The 17,404-nt window shown below is 42.3% G+C and overlaps 1 protein-coding gene across 1 annotated transcript in view; it reads right to left on the bottom strand.

Annotated features, from left to right (window-relative positions):
- Positions 1-1,595: 1,595 nt before the first annotated feature.
- Positions 1,596-17,404, bottom strand: part of gabrb1 (gamma-aminobutyric acid type A receptor subunit beta1) — an 84,211-nt gene continuing 68,402 nt past the window's right edge. Inside the window, exons 8-9 of the mRNA XM_036516704.1 lie at positions 14,512-14,762; positions 1,596-2,544 (exon numbers count right to left, since the gene is read on the bottom strand). Of these exons, the coding sequence (XP_036372597.1) occupies positions 2,197-2,544; positions 14,512-14,762 (599 nt within the window). The 3' untranslated portion in view covers positions 1,596-2,196. The remainder of the gene's footprint in view (positions 2,545-14,511; positions 14,763-17,404) is intronic.

Here is a 17,404-nt window from a genome sequence, read left to right as displayed (position 1 = left end):
ACTTGCACCCTCCAAAAAGTTTCACTTTGGACTCATCTGTCCATAGAATGTAATCCCAAAATTCTTGGGGATCATCCAGGTGCTTTGTACCAAATGAGAGACAAGCTTTGATGTTTTTCTTGGTAAGCAGTGGTTTCTGCCTTGCTACTTTTCCATGAAGCCCGTTTTTGCACAGTCTCTTTCTTTATTCTTGAGTGATGAACACTGACCTTAGCTGATGCCCTTGGAGAAATTTTTGCAGGTCAGCCACTCCTGGGAAGATACACAACTACTCCAAGTCTTCTCCATTTGGAGATAATGGCTCACTCTGTGATTTGGTGGAGTTCAAGAACCTTAGAAATGGCTTTGTAACCCTTTCCAGACTGGTATATCTCAACAACTTTTTTGTCAGCTGTTCTGGACTTTCCTTTGATTGTGGCATCGTGTGCCTGTAGAAGCTTTGTGGTGACTACTTCTCTCTGATGGTAAGGTTCAATATATACAGTATGTCATTTAAACTCAACAGGGCTGGTTGCAATCAAGCCCGGCTGTGTTCAGTCACCTGAATCTAATTATTAACTAAAATTGTGTTCATTTCTTTGTTTCAAAACTAAGGGGGTAATTACTTTTTCCACAGGGACACCATGGGTTATTGGTGACTAATAATAAATTTAATTTACAATATGAAACCATTCATTCAATTATAGAGGAAATCAGGAAGGGGGCAAATATTTTTTCACGCCGCTGTATGTGCTGCTGGGTGACACCACCCTCTTTCGAGCATGTTAAGGAAGTCTACTACTCATTCTCTCTTTCCCAGCTATTTCCCTTTTCCATGCCTCTTCATTTTTAACTCACGCTATGTTAATGTTACATCATTACATCTTTACATGTTAAATCTTCATTTTATGCAAAGGTATTATTACATTCCAGATTTTGTTGGATATCACATCTGTTCCCATGATTAATCCCAGCAGGTATCTGATAGTTGCCTGCTAGAGTGAGTTCTGAACTAACATTGCAGCTATGGGATTGTTACATTTTTTTCCGTCACAAATCCACAAATGTATGTATAGCTGTGAAGGCTGGATTCATCTGAAACAGAGACAATATGTGTTAAAAAGGGTTTATGTGTATTTATATGGTCTTGAAAGCATGGCGACGTCATAAGTCATTCTATACCTGATTTCTTTTAAAGAAAATTACATTTTACATACTCACAGACACTGTGAGAATAAATACAAATTTGACACATCTAGATTTTTGAGGTTAGTTGACTCCAATTAATATCGGTGACATATTTAAATGCTATAATTTTTCAGAAAGCACTGAATGGCTTTTCAAACAAACTATGCATCGAAACCCTGCAAACCCCATGAGCTTCATATTGGAGGAAAAAAAGCTTATATGATTCAGTGCAAAAAAGCATGTTTGCACCACTCATGAGATGGCTTTCAAAATCAGTCGGAAGCCACAACCAATTATGTCACAATAAATAAATAAATAAATAAATAAATAAATAAATAAATAAGATGGAGTCCAAATATGGCCCAATCTTTTTCACAGGACATCGGTAACACAGCAAGACTCATTGGCATTTTTCTACATATCTGGGCGTTTTCTTTTGTATGTTTTGTTGTTGATGTTGTTGTTTTCTCGTGAACAACATAAACACTATTTTGATTGATCACATGCAGAACGTGACAAGCCGCTGTGAACGTGGGGGGGTGGTGGGGGGGGGGCGCTTCTTGTGAAATCACAGCGCTATGCAGTGGCTAATGTCATCCGTTTTGGCAACAAAGTTCAGTTTTTTTCGTTGATGGGCTAATGCTGGGGCCAAATTCCACAGCTCCGCTGCGCCGTGAATCCACGCAGATTAATGCTACACTACTGGTGCGGGTGGATGCGGTGACAGGCAAGAGAAATTAGCTGACTTCGTTCACTGGTTCCATTTTTCTGTACTTTAAAATATATTTACACTGAAAAGTAAATATTATGTATACCCCATTTCAACTTAAATTCATGAAAAAAATAAACAATGGCTGAATACGATACTTGCCTTAGCGCTATATACTTACATTGTTAATTTTTCTATTACTACTATTATAATTATTTACCTTATGGCGGTCCTTTAGGGATTAAACTCAAACCATAAAAAATAAATAAAATATATAAGGAATAAATGAACCGATAAAGCTGGAGGAGCAGACGGCTGCTCTAGTGGACATAGTAGAGCCAGTAGACCAGGTTGAAGAAGGTGAAGGTGATGGGGAAGATGACCCGGGACCACTTGTCAATGGCGTTGACGTCCGTCAGGTCGGGGATCTTGACCTTGAGCTGGGATGCCCTCCTCCGGAGACGGCCCTTCTTGTGGCTCACGGGGCGGTCCATGGCGGGGCGTCCGTACAGATCCCGGGTGGTCATGGGCTTTCGGTACTGGATGCTGGCGCTGTCGTAGGAGAACATGGTGGCCCGCGGGTCTCCCAGGCCTGCCAACATCTCCGTGCCACTCACCTCGTTCCGGATTTCAAGGTTTGTGAGGAGGATGTTGCCATGGGCATCCACCTGGGGGGGGGGGGGGGCAGAGTGTGAGAGTCACCATCAAGCTATCGGGGGTAATTAGTTGCATTAGGCTACATACTGTACTCCTTCATTCAAGGTAATGTCTATCTGCATTGATGGCTTTGGAGAGGCAGAAAAGGCGAAACAGAGAGAAAGAAAGTAAAATGCATATATGAATCCTCCTTTCTGCCACCAAATCCACACATTAATAACAATTCATATTTACTCATATTTACACTATCAGTCAAAAGTTTTAGAACACCCCCAATTTCTGTAAAGGAAAGACCTACACTTTTAAGGGTTATAATGTTCTGTCTGTCATCCTTTGTTAATTGCCTTTTTCTCGCCATTATGATAGCAATATACTACTTCCTGCAGTGCAATATTGTCCAAATAATGCTTCAGAGGGTGTAGTAACACAGTCTATTCTAACACTACTTTTATACAGACAGAGGGTTTGTAAGTAATCAACAAAAAGTCAGGACACCTGTAGGAATTGTTTGCATCATCTTTCAAGGCTTAATTTACTTCCATTGCTGCAGAAAAGCTGTAAGTTGTTAACCCTTTACTTGTACCCTGAAAAAGGCCTTTTTTAGAACTCTGAAATTTACATTATTTTTCAGTTTTTTGTAACCTAAACTTTTTTTAACCTCCGGAAGTTTACCGCTTCCTTTTGTTCCATTTCAGGTCATTCACTGGACTTGAATTGCTTAAATTTCAATAAACCTGGAAAGTGGAGGTATTCTAAAACTTTTGACCGGTAGTGTGTGTGGATCCAGCTGTTATTTTTGTCATAGGGAACTAACTTACTTGGCATAAGCTTTCCTTCAAGGTAAGTTACAGGTACATGAATACAGGCAGCAAGTTAAAGGGATGGATTTACTTAGGGACTGAAGATAAACACACAGTCCTCTCCTCTACAGTCCTATGCACTATGCATCTCCCACTCTGCGCTGCTCATTCTAACCACATGCAAATGGCATGTCCTTTTTATGCCTCCCTTAATAGTGAAGACAAAGCCTGTTACACTTTAGTCTGCAATTCATTCTCACGTGTGGGTGAATTCCAACAGAGCAGCCCCCATAGGAGAGCTCATCCACACACAGGAAAATATAATACAGGATATATCATTTACTCTTACACTGAGATGTGAAAAACATAATGCAACATTTAACATTTACCTTTACACTGAGACACATTATACAAGATTTAGCATTTACCACTATACCAAGGCGTATTATACAACATTTAACATTTACCTTTACACTGAGACACATTATACAAGATTTAGCATTTACCGCTATACCAAGGCATATTATACAACATTTAACATTTAGCTCTACACTGAGATGTGAAAAATACAATAAAACATTTAACATTTACCTTTACACTGAGACATATAATTCAACATTTAACATTTACCCCTACACTGAGAAATATAAAACATTTAACATTACACTGAGACGTGAATTCGACTGACCTCCACAGTGATGGAATTTCTGAGATTCCCCAAAAAGCACGACACGCACACAATGTGTGCGCACACATGCCCACACAATCAATTATTCTTGTTACAATTTATTACCTCAGTATAAAAACTTTATCTTTGCGATTCATCATTTCAGAGAACCTCTTGAAATAGCTATGTCCTCAGTGTGTCTTGCTAAATGTAGAGAGTGTCTGGAACAGGCTGCTCAGTATCGCTGATACACAAGTGAAGCTCAGCACACTGTACTGTAAGACTATTGCCACTGTGGCTCAATATGGGTCGTGCATTAGTATCTGTCATGTTCAACAGAACGATGCACCACTTAAATCCTATTTTAACGACCCCCTGAACCTTGGCTATCATTTGATGATACAAATGTCCTGAGAACTTAGCTTGTGCCCTGTTTGTATAAAATAAACATACCTGCTATTAGCTGGACGGTGATGGTGAGGGTGGGTGAGGGGGGGTGAGGGGGGTGAGGGGGGGTGGGGGGGAGGGTATAAAAATCATGTATTTAGTGCATTATCAAAGACGTGTCAATATGTAGGATAATTATAATTCTGTCTGATATATATATTGCTAACGAATGTCAATTTATTCTCTTTTTATTTTTGCTGTCACTCATTTCATAATTTAAAGTCTCAGTAAGTGTATATAACTTGTACACCCCTACAAGACAAAAGCATGTGAAAGAGATGAGCAGAGCACAATGCAGCCACAGCCTTTGCTGTTTCCTTTGTAAAATGTAAGGAGTCACTGTTCCATTTTCCTCGGCTGCTGTGTTTTCATCCTCCAACCGAACACAAATTGCAGGCACTTATTTCACATTCAGGAAGCTGCTGGAAGTAAAACTGAAGAAGGAGAAAACTGTATGTTTGCAACGGCATCTTGACCAATTGTTTTCTTTTGTGACGGTTAGGCCGAAAGGGGGAATGTTCTGGAGGGGAGGTGGTGTTGCAGTCCCTCCTCCAGCCCCCCCACCCCCCCCCCCCCTCCAAGAAACACTGTCTCACACACCCTACCCTTCCCCTGTACTCTGCACTCCTTCCATAGAGAAGCAGTTCCTGACCCCAGGTCTGTGACTGTGACTCAAATGTCACTAGCCATGTGGCAGCCATGAAACGTGACTCTTTTATATTGATTTTATATTGATTTTACACTACTTATACTACTTTGCTACAGATGGTTTAGACCATTTGGCTTCAACAGTTTAACCAAGGAATTCCTTTCTGAAATTTAAGATTCCTCATAATGAATGGTTATAAACAGCACAGTGACCCCTTTCCTCGCAGAACAAGAAATTAGAAATATTTTGTTACATTCTCTACGTTGATGGTATCAGATGCTGTCAAATATATGTGAATCATCTGCGTTAACTTTAAATTACATTATTGGCATTTAGCAGACACTCTTATCCAGAGCGACTTACAGCAATTACAGGTTTTTTTTACAATGTTATTCATTTATACAGCTGGATATTTACTGAGGCAACTGTGGGTTAAGCACCTTGCCCAAGGGGACAGCAGCAGTGCCCCAGTGGGGACTTGAACCGGCTTCTTAATCACTATGCTACACTACCGCCCTATTATGTGCCTATAAAATCTTGTAACAGACATTTTAACTTCTCTACAAATGTGCTGTAGGTTTCAGATGCACAGATTGAAAACGAATGAATGCTAAACATGTAATGATCCATTTACAGCCCCTGCAGAATGTAGTCTCATATCTATATCCAGTCTAACAGAGATGTTGTTTTTTCCTTTTTTACCCTGTGTATCTAAGACGGTATTACTTTTTTTAGGTGCTTGAAAGGTCACAAATTTGACGTTTTGAATTACACTTGCATTGAAGACAAAAAACAGAAAGCATACTTGCTCCAAGGTGTTGCTCGAACTTAGGATAAGGCAGATTGCATTGGGAGGAGCTTGGCTTGAGAGTCTAGAAGCATATGGACGAGTTGGAGTGGTTGGGTGATGGGGAGGAGGCCTGAAGCCCCTGAAGCCCTGAGAGTACAGATCTGTGTGACGTGGGGACGTTGGAAGATGGTGATGAGACAAAGTGCCACCAGAGTTAATCCACAGTACCAGGCTCCACATTGACGGAGGGGGGGGGGGGGAGGGGGGGTTCACTTCTCCTTGCCTCAATGCCTTGAGATACAATGCCAGACGGCAAGGACATGATGTGTGTACATGCATTTACTGGAGTGCGATACTGTCAAGTTTCATGTATAATCAAATAGAAATAACTACCCTTTCTGTGTCTATATACAGTATGCACAACTACACTATATTTTGTAATGGATTCAATAAATCAGCTATTGATTTTTTGATTGATAATCAGCTATACAGATTTACCTGAAGTGAGAGTGTCATTTTCCCAGTAGTCAAAGGGTGTCAGACAGAATGACAGGTTTGACCATGGCTGTCTAATGGTCTGGAGGTATGAGAACCTTGCGCTTTTTCCATCCCTTAGTGTTTGGAACAATCCCTAGGGAGTATGGAAGTTGTAGCTGTGCTTAATTAACCCAATAGCTCCGAAGAACCAGGGAGAGAACCAGTTTCTTCTGTTTGCAGGTTATAAGAGCCTTCTATGCAAATGGGTTGTTGGACTGCATGAAGTGGGCTTAATTTTCCAAATAAGGATACAACGTCTGCTTGATCCTCCAAATAAGGACGCAACATGTGCTTGATCCTCCAAATAAGGACAGGACGTGTGCCTGATCCTCCAAATAAGGACACAACTTGTGCTTGATCCTCCAAATAATGACAGGAGGCATGCCTCGTCTTCCAAACAAGGGTGCATGTAGCACGTATTTGCTCTGTATGTTTGTATGTGTGTGTGTGAAGTATGGCTGTTGGACGCTGTAGAAAGGTTCTTTGCCTCACTCCCTTCTATAAAAATCTTTCTCTAGCAGATCAGCGATTTTTGCACAGACAGAATTGAAATACTATGGCAGTGCTACTCAGACAGATACTTAACAGAATGGTATTGCTACACGGAGACAGATGTGTTACATTACATTATGGTGTTGCAAAGACTTCTGGTGAAGGAGTCCATTGTCTTGTTTACACGTGATCCTGGGGTTGATGGGAAGAGGACTGGACACTGAAGAAATGGGTGAGCAGAGAGCTAATAGCCATCACCCTTAGGAGTCAGCAAGTTCGCTGCGTGTGCCGTTGTCTTGATTTCCACAAAGGACATCATATGTGACATAAAGCAACAGACTGTCACAGGTAAGGTTTTTGCAAAAAAGGTCAGAGGAGGGCCGATCACAGTTAGAGACCGTGCTCTTGATGCATTCAGAGTGGGATGAGGCCTGATGCTTTATGCTTTCCCTGCCAAACAGCTGAACACTGCCTTGAAAGCCGCCCTTGGTGCCAGCATGTTATGCACTCCTGCCGAGCGGTGCTCCCTAACTCCAAAGCACAGCTGGAGACACAAGCTCTTCACTTCCTGTCCTTGTAGGGCAACATTCGAGGAGCACAAATCAAACGCCGTCTTTTATGTTCCTCTGTGGTGGCTGGAGGGAGGGAGTCCTCTGACCCTGCTGACAGCACAGAAAGAACTCTCCCCCTGCCGTCACAGAGGGCTCTGTGCTCTGTACTTACTGGCAGTGGTGGTCACCGAGACACAAACAGGCGGGAAGGAGCTACTTACCTGTATCACGGCAATCCTCCGAAACCTTTTTTGACTGTTTAGCTACTTTGATTGTTTAACAAGCATGCCAGTTTAAATACAGCTCACCTATTGCCAGATTCCTTCTCACTAGATGGCATCTAATGGGGGCATATCTGCCTTTGTGAACAAAACATTTTAGTTATGACAAAAAACCCATGTTTGCTTTAAGTTACAAGCCATTCCCCCATGCCTTTGTTCTAAGGAAAATAACGCGATGTATCCTGATCTCTTGAATGTAATTTAATGTGTTTAATGTGGAGTGCTGGAAGGTGCTAATGAAGTACAAATGAATGAGCTGCTGATGAGCGATCCTCGCTGTAACTGTCAAACTCGTTAATCAGGAAAAGAATGAGTTCAGGGCCGTTTATCAATCACTTCTTTCCCTTCCCTATTAGACGCTGACTGGCAGCACCCTTGTGTGTGCTTGTGTGTGTCACCTGTTGCCAGAGAGACCACAAAGAGCATTTAAACGTCTCTCGCATGTCATAAAATGGAACAAATATGACACGCTGTCATGCGAACTGATGTCATTCAGGCATTCAATTGCAGAAGGACTGCCGGAGCATGCTAACATATGTGACACATAATGACTGTTGTCACAGCATATATAACGGTATGTGACAGCAGTCTGTCATGCTTGTGCATGGGAACGGTGAATACCCCGCCCGCTCAATATGGATTGTCATTTGTGTGCAGACTGACTTTTTCTGAATGTAAGTTGACAATGTCGCTGACAGAAACAACCTAAAGGACTAATTCAAATTCTACACGATCTTGCAGTCAGGAGGCTTATTCATAAATGATATAATTTCTCTGACTCCACTGTGGAGACCCTGTGAGTTTTCTGGCTCTGCCCCTGCTAGTCTCTTTATTTACGATTCCATGGTTCCATGATTTGGCCTGAACTGATTTTCACAGAACGCAGATTTGGCTCAGTGCCGCGTTCCCTTTGTTTTTTGAAGTCTTTGTTTTATGCAAGCGGGTGTTTGGTTACAGTGACCACAAGTCCTTGCTTTCAGCATGAAAGGCCATTCCTTTTGTCTCTTGTTCAGCCTATCAGTGGACGAATCAATCCAACAACCAAGCAAAAGAAATGTTCCTGTAAATGCAATTATGACCGAGCATGCCACGGAAAAGGAATGCTTCTGTTGCCCAATACTGCAAAACAACTAGCAAGTCCTTAAACAAACAGCAGGTATCATTTCTTCACAGGTCCATGTCTGAAATAAGACATGGCATTTGAAGGATGGATGGTTGAAAAAGGCTCATTCAGGTCAGTGGGTGTCCTTTTGAGGTCTTTGATGGTCACCAACTGTAACTGGAAAGCCAATTAAGGTCTTTGTGTCAGTTCAAGAGATTTCCCAATCTCCATGTGTTTGATAATATTCTATTCTTTTCCTGATATGGTGAGAGTGTTTGATAACTGCTCCTTTCTAGTTAATTCTTCTCTACATGTACCTGCAGTTACTCTTATCCAGAGTGACTTGCATGTCCTACAATATTAATATTTGAATAGCTTGCTATTTACTGAGGCAATTTACATTAGATGCCAACAGCAAGGGTACAACTGCAGTGCCTCACCCAGGACCAGAACCAGCAACTTTATGGTTACAAGCCCTGTTTCTAACTACTATGCCATACACTGCCACACTTGTTAGCTTCTCCATGGTAGTTAAGGAAAACATGCTGCCTCTGGGTCAAGGTAACTAGGCTGTAAACATTACGTGCTGTAAATCACAAATAATAATAGGTAAGAATGATAACAACTGGAGCAGTCATATCAGCACCACTACTTTCATAATTTGAGATTTGTTTATTACACATTAATAGTGCAACATTTTTTTCTTTTCAGTTAATGCAGAGATTGACAGGCATAACTTTTAGGGTATAAAATGCTATGTCATTGTGATGTCATTGCTCAGTTCTTGTTCTAGCTCTCTTTTGGCTGCATTTGCTTGATTTCATAAATTGGTTTAGGGTTAGGATTAGGATTTGATGTTAGGGTCAGCATTAGGGATGGGGTTATGGGTTAATATTAGGGTTAGAGTTATGGGTTAATATTAGGGTTAGCGTTAGTATCAGGGCTATGGGTTAGGATTTAGATTTAAATGGTTTATTTGCAGCCTGTTTGCTACCTACCGAATTTAGATGCTTGGCCTGTCGCTCAGCTCCTTGTATTGTGATTTGTATTCTACCCATCTACCTGTGGAGAATAACAAGTCTTATCTATTATTATCTATTATATGATCTATTATTTCTGTAATATCTTGAGAATGAATGATTAAGCAAGCCTCCATCTGTGCGCCAGTCTAAACAATCACATCTGTGTATGGGTTTGCTATTACAGTTGGTTGCCTTAGTGCAATAACAACACATCATTTATGGGCTTATAAATCATTTTGATACTCTCTCATAACCAGTGATAGGGGATTACCACAGCAATGCGTCGATGAGGGGGTATTGTTTTGTGCATTGTATTTGGCGTGATGAATTTGCTTAATAAAGCTGCGACTGTTTAATGCTGAATTCATACCGCCCTGGTGTGTGGGTCAGAAAGCAGCAGTCAAGCAGTTCTGGGGAACACAGGCAAGAAATTAAATTAGAAGTGAAAATGAAGTGCAGCGAAAGAAGCACTAAGAGCATCATCCAAGTGGCAGATCAAGCTGCCATACCTTGGACTTTACACTCTCTCACACTTAACTCCTCTTCATACTCCCCTCTACCTCACACTTTACAGTGTCTCATACTTGACGTCTGGCTTCACAACCCAGGGTAATGTAACTGGTGCCCGAAGGGGTTAACAGTAGGCAGCAGTATAGCTTAATTGTTAGGGAGCAGGACTGAAAGGTTGCTGGTGATTCCCTGGTGGAGCACTGCTGCTGTACCCTTGGGCAAGGGACCCACAATCACCTCAATAAAATGTCCAGCTGTATAAATGGATAACATTGTTAAAAAAAAACTGTAACCGATGTAAGCTCTAGATAAGAGAGTCTGCTAAATGCCAATAACGTAATGGTCGATTGCTGCTAGATCAAATGGTGAAGTGTGTGTAATGCCCCATCTCTTCTCACTGTGTCAAAGCCGGTTTGTGTTTGCCTGTCACCCAGAATCCCCAGACCCCAAACCCCAACCCTGTTGTTTGCCTTCATCTATACCTGGGTAGGTGACGTTTAGTTGTGGCTTACATCTAGGGTCAGATCTGAGGCCTAGTCCTGCTGTGAGAACCAAGCAGCACCCTGCAGGACCACACAGGTGGGACTCTGGGAAAAAAGGCAGCTTCAGATAGACCAGGGATGAGAGCTGTTACCTGCAGGGTTCTAGCTGATATGTAACCATGCGTGTCAGACCCTGGGTGGCTTCCCTCTGGAATCTACATTGTTTACACTTGTAATACAGTTCACTGACATAGGGGAGATTGATGTTCAGTGCATTTAACTCCTGTGAGGCATGAACAAGCCTTTCTGTGGGCACCAATGCTGAATACCTCCTCTTTCAGAGAAAAGCACCACGGGGTATGGACTGACTTAATTTGGTTTGGCTAATTAGGAATGGCTGTGGGTATACAAAATTATTATTATTAAACTGAAGGTGAATTGTGTAAAAGGAACCTACATGACTCTAGGTAAAATCTTTCCCAAACAGCATGACAAAGATGTGAAGACTGTTTATTTTTAGTGTCTGAGTTGGGTGAATTCAGCGTATGCCACCATTTGATTGGTGGCGAGGAACAGAGACGTTTCTAGCTATTGAAAAGATCCGGGGCTAAGTCAAGTTTGCCTGGGGCTTGTCTTTTTTTGAAGGGAGATCGGCAACGGTAGGTTGGGGAGGTTATATCTACCTTTATAATAAATAAACATTATCACACCTTCGGACGCTGCAAGTCAAGGTCCGCTCTGTTACACAGTCTGTCTGTTGTTTTGCTATAGACACCTCCCTTTTCAGGGTGGAAATATTCGGGGCTATAGCCGAATGATCAGACCTAACGACGCCACTGTTGAAGAATAGGAGGGGTTGTAGGCGGAATTTCCCTGTCTCATCCGATTGAAGTGGGAGGAATCCTCTGTGAGCCACCAGGTTGCTCTAAGGGACATCACCACTTTACAGTGCTCTGCCAAGCTTCCAGATCTAATTCTGATATTGAATAAGCTATTCTTTCTAAAATGCAGTTTGACAGCTGTTACCACGGTGCAATTTTATTTTATTTGGCTTGAGAAATAAAAAAATACATCAAAGAAAACACAGATCTGTGTCTCTAAAAAGAACAAGAGTATGCTGACATCCGAACCATTTAAACTGATATGATTGATGTCAGTGACTTGACTTTACATGAAGGCCGTTACTTTTAAAATTACTGGCTTATGCCAAACCCTAACAGCTTGCTGCGTACTCAGACTGTGAAGACTGAAGAGGTTATATCTAAGTTTAGCAGGTTGTTAGAACATAGCAAGGAAGTTTCTAGAAATGACATGGAAATAAGTAACAAACACATAAATAAAAAAATAAATGAACTTCAGGGCAGTCAACGAGGAGCAACACTCCAATATGTTCACTCTGTCTCTGATGCACTCTAAAGAGGATTTTCACAGTCATGTACAATTCCAGTCAGAGTATCCCATTCACTGAATTAATAAAAGCAAGCTATATTCATATTTTAGGAAATTCAAAATTTATGAGTGCATGTGTGCATGCACACACACACACATACACACACACATGTGCACGCACACACACATACACACACTGCATATGTTTTGGAATGCTCTAAAATGCCACCCACAGTCCTGTTCTTTATGTATGTATGTATTTAAAGGGCATACATTGTTGCTGCCCGAGTACTCGCTGCCTCGTAATAATAATTCAACCAATAATTTAACCTGCTCCTCAATCATTCATTTAACTTCTACATCTACCTGGAAATCAAAATCAATTTGACCTTTCCTGGTATTTAAAGACAATAAGCATAAAAAGTGAACCAGGGGTAAGTGTTCATTTGGAAGAACCCAGAGCATAATATGATTTATAAATGCAAACCAAAACTTTTCTCACATGTTCCCCCTACCGAATAGCACTGTTCTTCTCAGAAGTGACTTTTAAGAAAGAAATGGTTAAAGCTGATGAGGAAGAAGCATGAGGAAGAGGCCTGGGAATAGTGTGTGATGCCAGCATTTCCACCGCTCATTCTTTGTGTTCCCTGCTGTCTCTTGCACTCATCTGGGCCTTCATCTTAGAGCACATCTGTGCCTCAACCAGGTTAGACAAAAGCTCAACCGTCATCACACAGGCAAAGCCATCAGGGAGGCCAGCAGGTCTGTCTGCTTATTGTTCTATATACACCTTCTCGCTGAAATCAGTGGATCAGTTATTCTTCTACACTTAATCAGGGCTGGCTATAGGCAATGGCTGAGGTGAAAGGGTCATGGATAGATGGCGTTTTCCCCCTGGGGACTCAACTCAGTGACTCAAAATGACAGTTATGTATGACAGTGCTGATCTAAGAGCAGAGCCCTAATGACTCAACTTGATATGGTGACTGGAAAGGATAACTCAACTCAGTGACTCAAACCTGGAAACTCAACCAGATAGCTTGGCATAACTAAACCCAGCAACTCAACCCAGCAACTCAGTGTGCCGGCTCAGCAGGTGAACTCAACGGCTCAAACCGGTGAATCAAACCGGTGATTCAACCTGGCAACTCAGCCTGACAGCTCGACAGGAGAACTCACACCAAAATTGGTGACCTTTTCAACTCAACCCTACAGTCAAACCTGTCTGACAGTGCAGCACAAATATGATGAAAAACAGTGTATCAGGAGTAAGGAAAGCCACCGGTTTGTATGATGGAACAACAGAAACAAAAAAGATAAACAGCCATTTATTTCTGAGACATATTGACTTAATCCAGTTTCATAAAAGAAAAATGGCACCCCAGTGGAACAGTGTGTTGATGTGTATATTCCAAACGGATGTACCAAGCCTGTGACCTTATCTTAAAATGAACGGAATCAGCAAACAGTTCCCAATCAGGCAAATCACATGTAATTTAACTAAGCAGATGCGCACCACTGATGATTACTCGCTGTCAATTGTTTGTGCTTAACCATCAAGGGACTTTTGTCTGAAATAGTCACTGTTAGACCAATGGCTCAAGCCATTTGTTTTGGAGTAAGCTGGTGCTTCTTTACATTGTAAAGCATCATAGTGTTGGGAGGCTCTCCTGACAACAACAGCAACTCAAATGTTTTAGTTCCGTTTTTTTTTTTATCCTGTCTCAGAAAGAGAGCTCAAATGCTCCACTGTGTCCCAACACCGAAGGGACGAGGTAACTTCTGTCCCATAACTTAGTGGCTGTGGTGCTAGCTTTGCACAGCTCGACTGCATTTCCTTCTTCACCCTCAAAGCCCTCTGAAATGACACAACCAGTGCCTTCGGGCCCCCAAAGTGCTTCATCCTTTCGTCAGAATAACAGGATTTGGGCCACTGTTATTTTTGCACTTGCACATTTCTCAATTAATTCAGAATAAAATGGAGCAAAAGATGTCACACAGAGTAAGTTAGATAAAGTCACGCTGCCCCAAATGGGCTATTGAAAGCTCAGGTCAGAATGATTTGTGCCTCCCCTGAACCGTCTACTTACAGTGACGGGGGAACACGGGAATAATGGCCGTTTTTCTAATCTGCTAAATGACCCTGAAACCTGGGAAGTCTGAGAGACGGGCCTCAGGTTTCCAGGGCAACACTTATTTAGCACTCCCCCTGAGGCACAGAAAGTTCCAGGCAAAGGGAGAGGAGGGCAGCCCTCTTACCTGCACTTTGTTGGTCTCGAGCCGGCTCTTCTCATTGTTGGTTTTGGCAGCCTTCTCTGCCACCTTCTTCTGCAGGTGGGGGCCCCTCCCGAAGAAGATGTAGTTGACGAAGGCATACTCCAGCAGTGCCAGGAAGACAAAGACGAAGCAGCCCATCAAGTAGATATCAATGGCCTTCACGTAGGGGATCTTGGGAAGGGTCTCACGCAGGTGTGTGTTGATGGTGGTCATTGTCAGGACGGTCGTTATCCCTGAAGGGGGGGGGGGGCAGGGAAGGAGACATTTTGCATGTTAGTGGACATGGTGAGCTGGAGGCCCTCTCTGCTGGCTGTGTTCCAGGCCATCTGTATCGCCCCTCTGACCCGCGCGATGGGAACAGCTGATAGCCCAGGTGCCTCTACAGGAGGGACTGAGTCATGAGTTTCAAGGTCAGCACTAACCACAAAAAGGATTAACTGCAGCTGCATGAACGCGGGGGGGATTCTATTAATAACACATCGCTTTTTGGGAAAAAATACTTATTATTTAATTATTATTAATAGTATAAATAGTAGTAGTACTGCTAGTAGCAGTAGCAAAGAAGATACTTTCACTTGTAGCAACTTACATTGACATAACATAACATATTTACAATACAACATAGCATTCAGTTTAGATATTATCCAACTAAACACTCACAGTTGTGACTAAGGTTACCTACTTTAATCTCAGGGACACAGCAGCAGTGCCGCAGGACTCAAACTTGCAGCCTACCAGTGTCAAACCACTCCTCTGCTCTCTTCCTCGTATGAAATAAATATGAAATATGAGTTGAATTTATGCTTTCGTCCTCCATAAAGAGCAACATAAAACACAAAGGCCTAATAAGCTGTGTAATATGCAGATCTAATTTGACAAGGCACTCATTTTCAGTGTTCAGTTCTCCAGGGCTTTGCTTTTGCTTTGTTAGGGAGCGAAAAATAGCAAATTCATCAAGATCTCAAAGATATCTAAACCAGCATCCAGTGGCAGGATCTGCACTAGGCTTATAGCAACAAAACTCTCTCAAGCGGAGACGACAGCCAAAACAGAACCCTTGACAGACAGTCTGTTAAATGACCCCACCTACCAGTCCTCCTGAGAAACAGGAGCTTGGTGCTTCTGTCAGTTGTTGTGATGTGGCATTGTCAAAAAAAGGCAGGTTCCAATCAGTGGCTAGGTCCCCCTGAGTAGCACCCCGCCCCTGCGCAACCCCAACAGCCCTCTCATCTGTACACAGCTGGAGCACGAAAACCATTATCCCCCCATACACCCCCCCAAGCCACGCCTCCCTGTGAAAGGTCCCACTGCCACCCTGGGTGACAGCGATAAGGACGTATGGGGAGCTCAAAAGTGTCAAAAAGCTCAAAAGTGTCTCTCCCCAGAAAGAAAGGCTGCTTTTAGAGGGTGGCCGTCCAACGATCTGTCTTAAAATCACGTTTCCGTGCTGCTTATGGGCTTTTTTGAAAGTTCGTTGAGATTCTGCACCTTTCATCTTGCAGATGTAAAAAGAACAATCATAACAATAATGGAAATGTCATTGAGCAGCACACAGTGACAAAATCTGCTGCTATGCAGCTTGGGTTGAAAAATAAATATCTGGAGGAGGGGGACAGGCATCACTCTGAGCCATTCTCTTGCAGTTTGAACCAGGTACAAAGATTTCAGGGATGCATTCTCCCTCTCTTTCTTTATAACAATGTTTAAACACCAATCAATCTGTCAGCAGACTGTGGTTTGCATAAATGTTTCTTTTATTCTCTTAACTGTATTTCTCTCAGTGATTACTTCAGTTCACCAAACATTTGGGTTGAATCTTGTTGTTTGTCTTTCATTTCAAATGTTAATCCCTAACAACACGGCAATGACACATGTCATGCTTACACAGGCCTGGATTTGGCTGTCCCTCACTGTGGCTGTGGCTCTTCTTCTGTTCTGACTACCTCCAAGTATACCTGGAGCAGAGCTGGCAGGTTTCACAGGGTTAAAAGGTTTCACAGGGTTAATATATGTTTATTTATGGCTATGGAAGTAGAGCCTAACTATTGTAAACATATACATAATTATATAGTACTTACAGTTATTAACCCTGTTTGTGGCTTGTGCAATAACAACCACACTGTGTACGTGCACAGCAGTGGGTACTCTGTACTACCTACGTGAGAACAGTGTAGAGATGTACACAGATAGTAGGCTGCTTTGTGTGAAGTGGAGCCCTGTGTTTCTTAACGGGAATTTGGCTGTTCCATATGCAGCTGCCTGCCTTTCTCTTAAGGGAGCTCTCTCAGCACCCTTTGTGACACAGTGTTAGGTGTGGTTGAAAGTGGGCCCCAGCAGACGAGCTGAGGAATGAGAAATCGGGAAAGGACCTCCAACCCGATGATGAGTACTGCAAGAAGCATCACAGAACTGGGGGAGAGGTGATATAAATACCTTTTATTTCTGCCATCTACATTTTTTTTTCCAAACTCATGGTGTTTCCTTGACCGAGTGATGATAAACAGCTCCTTTAATAACTAGCTGAATGTGTATCACAGGAGGTGTTTATTAAAGTAACTACCCTATGAGTGCATTGCTGTAGAGACACACCAAACTGTGAGGATGGGCTATCTCATACGACCCGGGAGAACGTATTCATGAAATTACTAATGTGCTTAGTTACCTGGCATGAAACCCTTTATCTCCTCAAATGAGCAGATTTCAACTTTGGAATGAGATTGTTATTATCCTGCCACAGTACCAGCTACACAAATTAGGTGTAATTTCATGACTGCCAACTTAGCTCATTAGAATAGACCAGAGAATGTGAGTTTTAAAGCGAATGCTGTGAGCAACGAGGACAAATCACTAGCCATAAACTTCCACAAAACAGCTT

This window comes from Megalops cyprinoides, chromosome 22 (assembly GCF_013368585.1).
Source record: "Megalops cyprinoides isolate fMegCyp1 chromosome 22, fMegCyp1.pri, whole genome shotgun sequence".
Lineage (NCBI taxonomy): Eukaryota > Metazoa > Chordata > Actinopteri > Elopiformes > Megalopidae > Megalops > Megalops cyprinoides.
The sequence above is the reverse complement of the archived record's forward strand: the minus strand, read 5'-3'. Positions and strand labels throughout refer to the sequence as shown.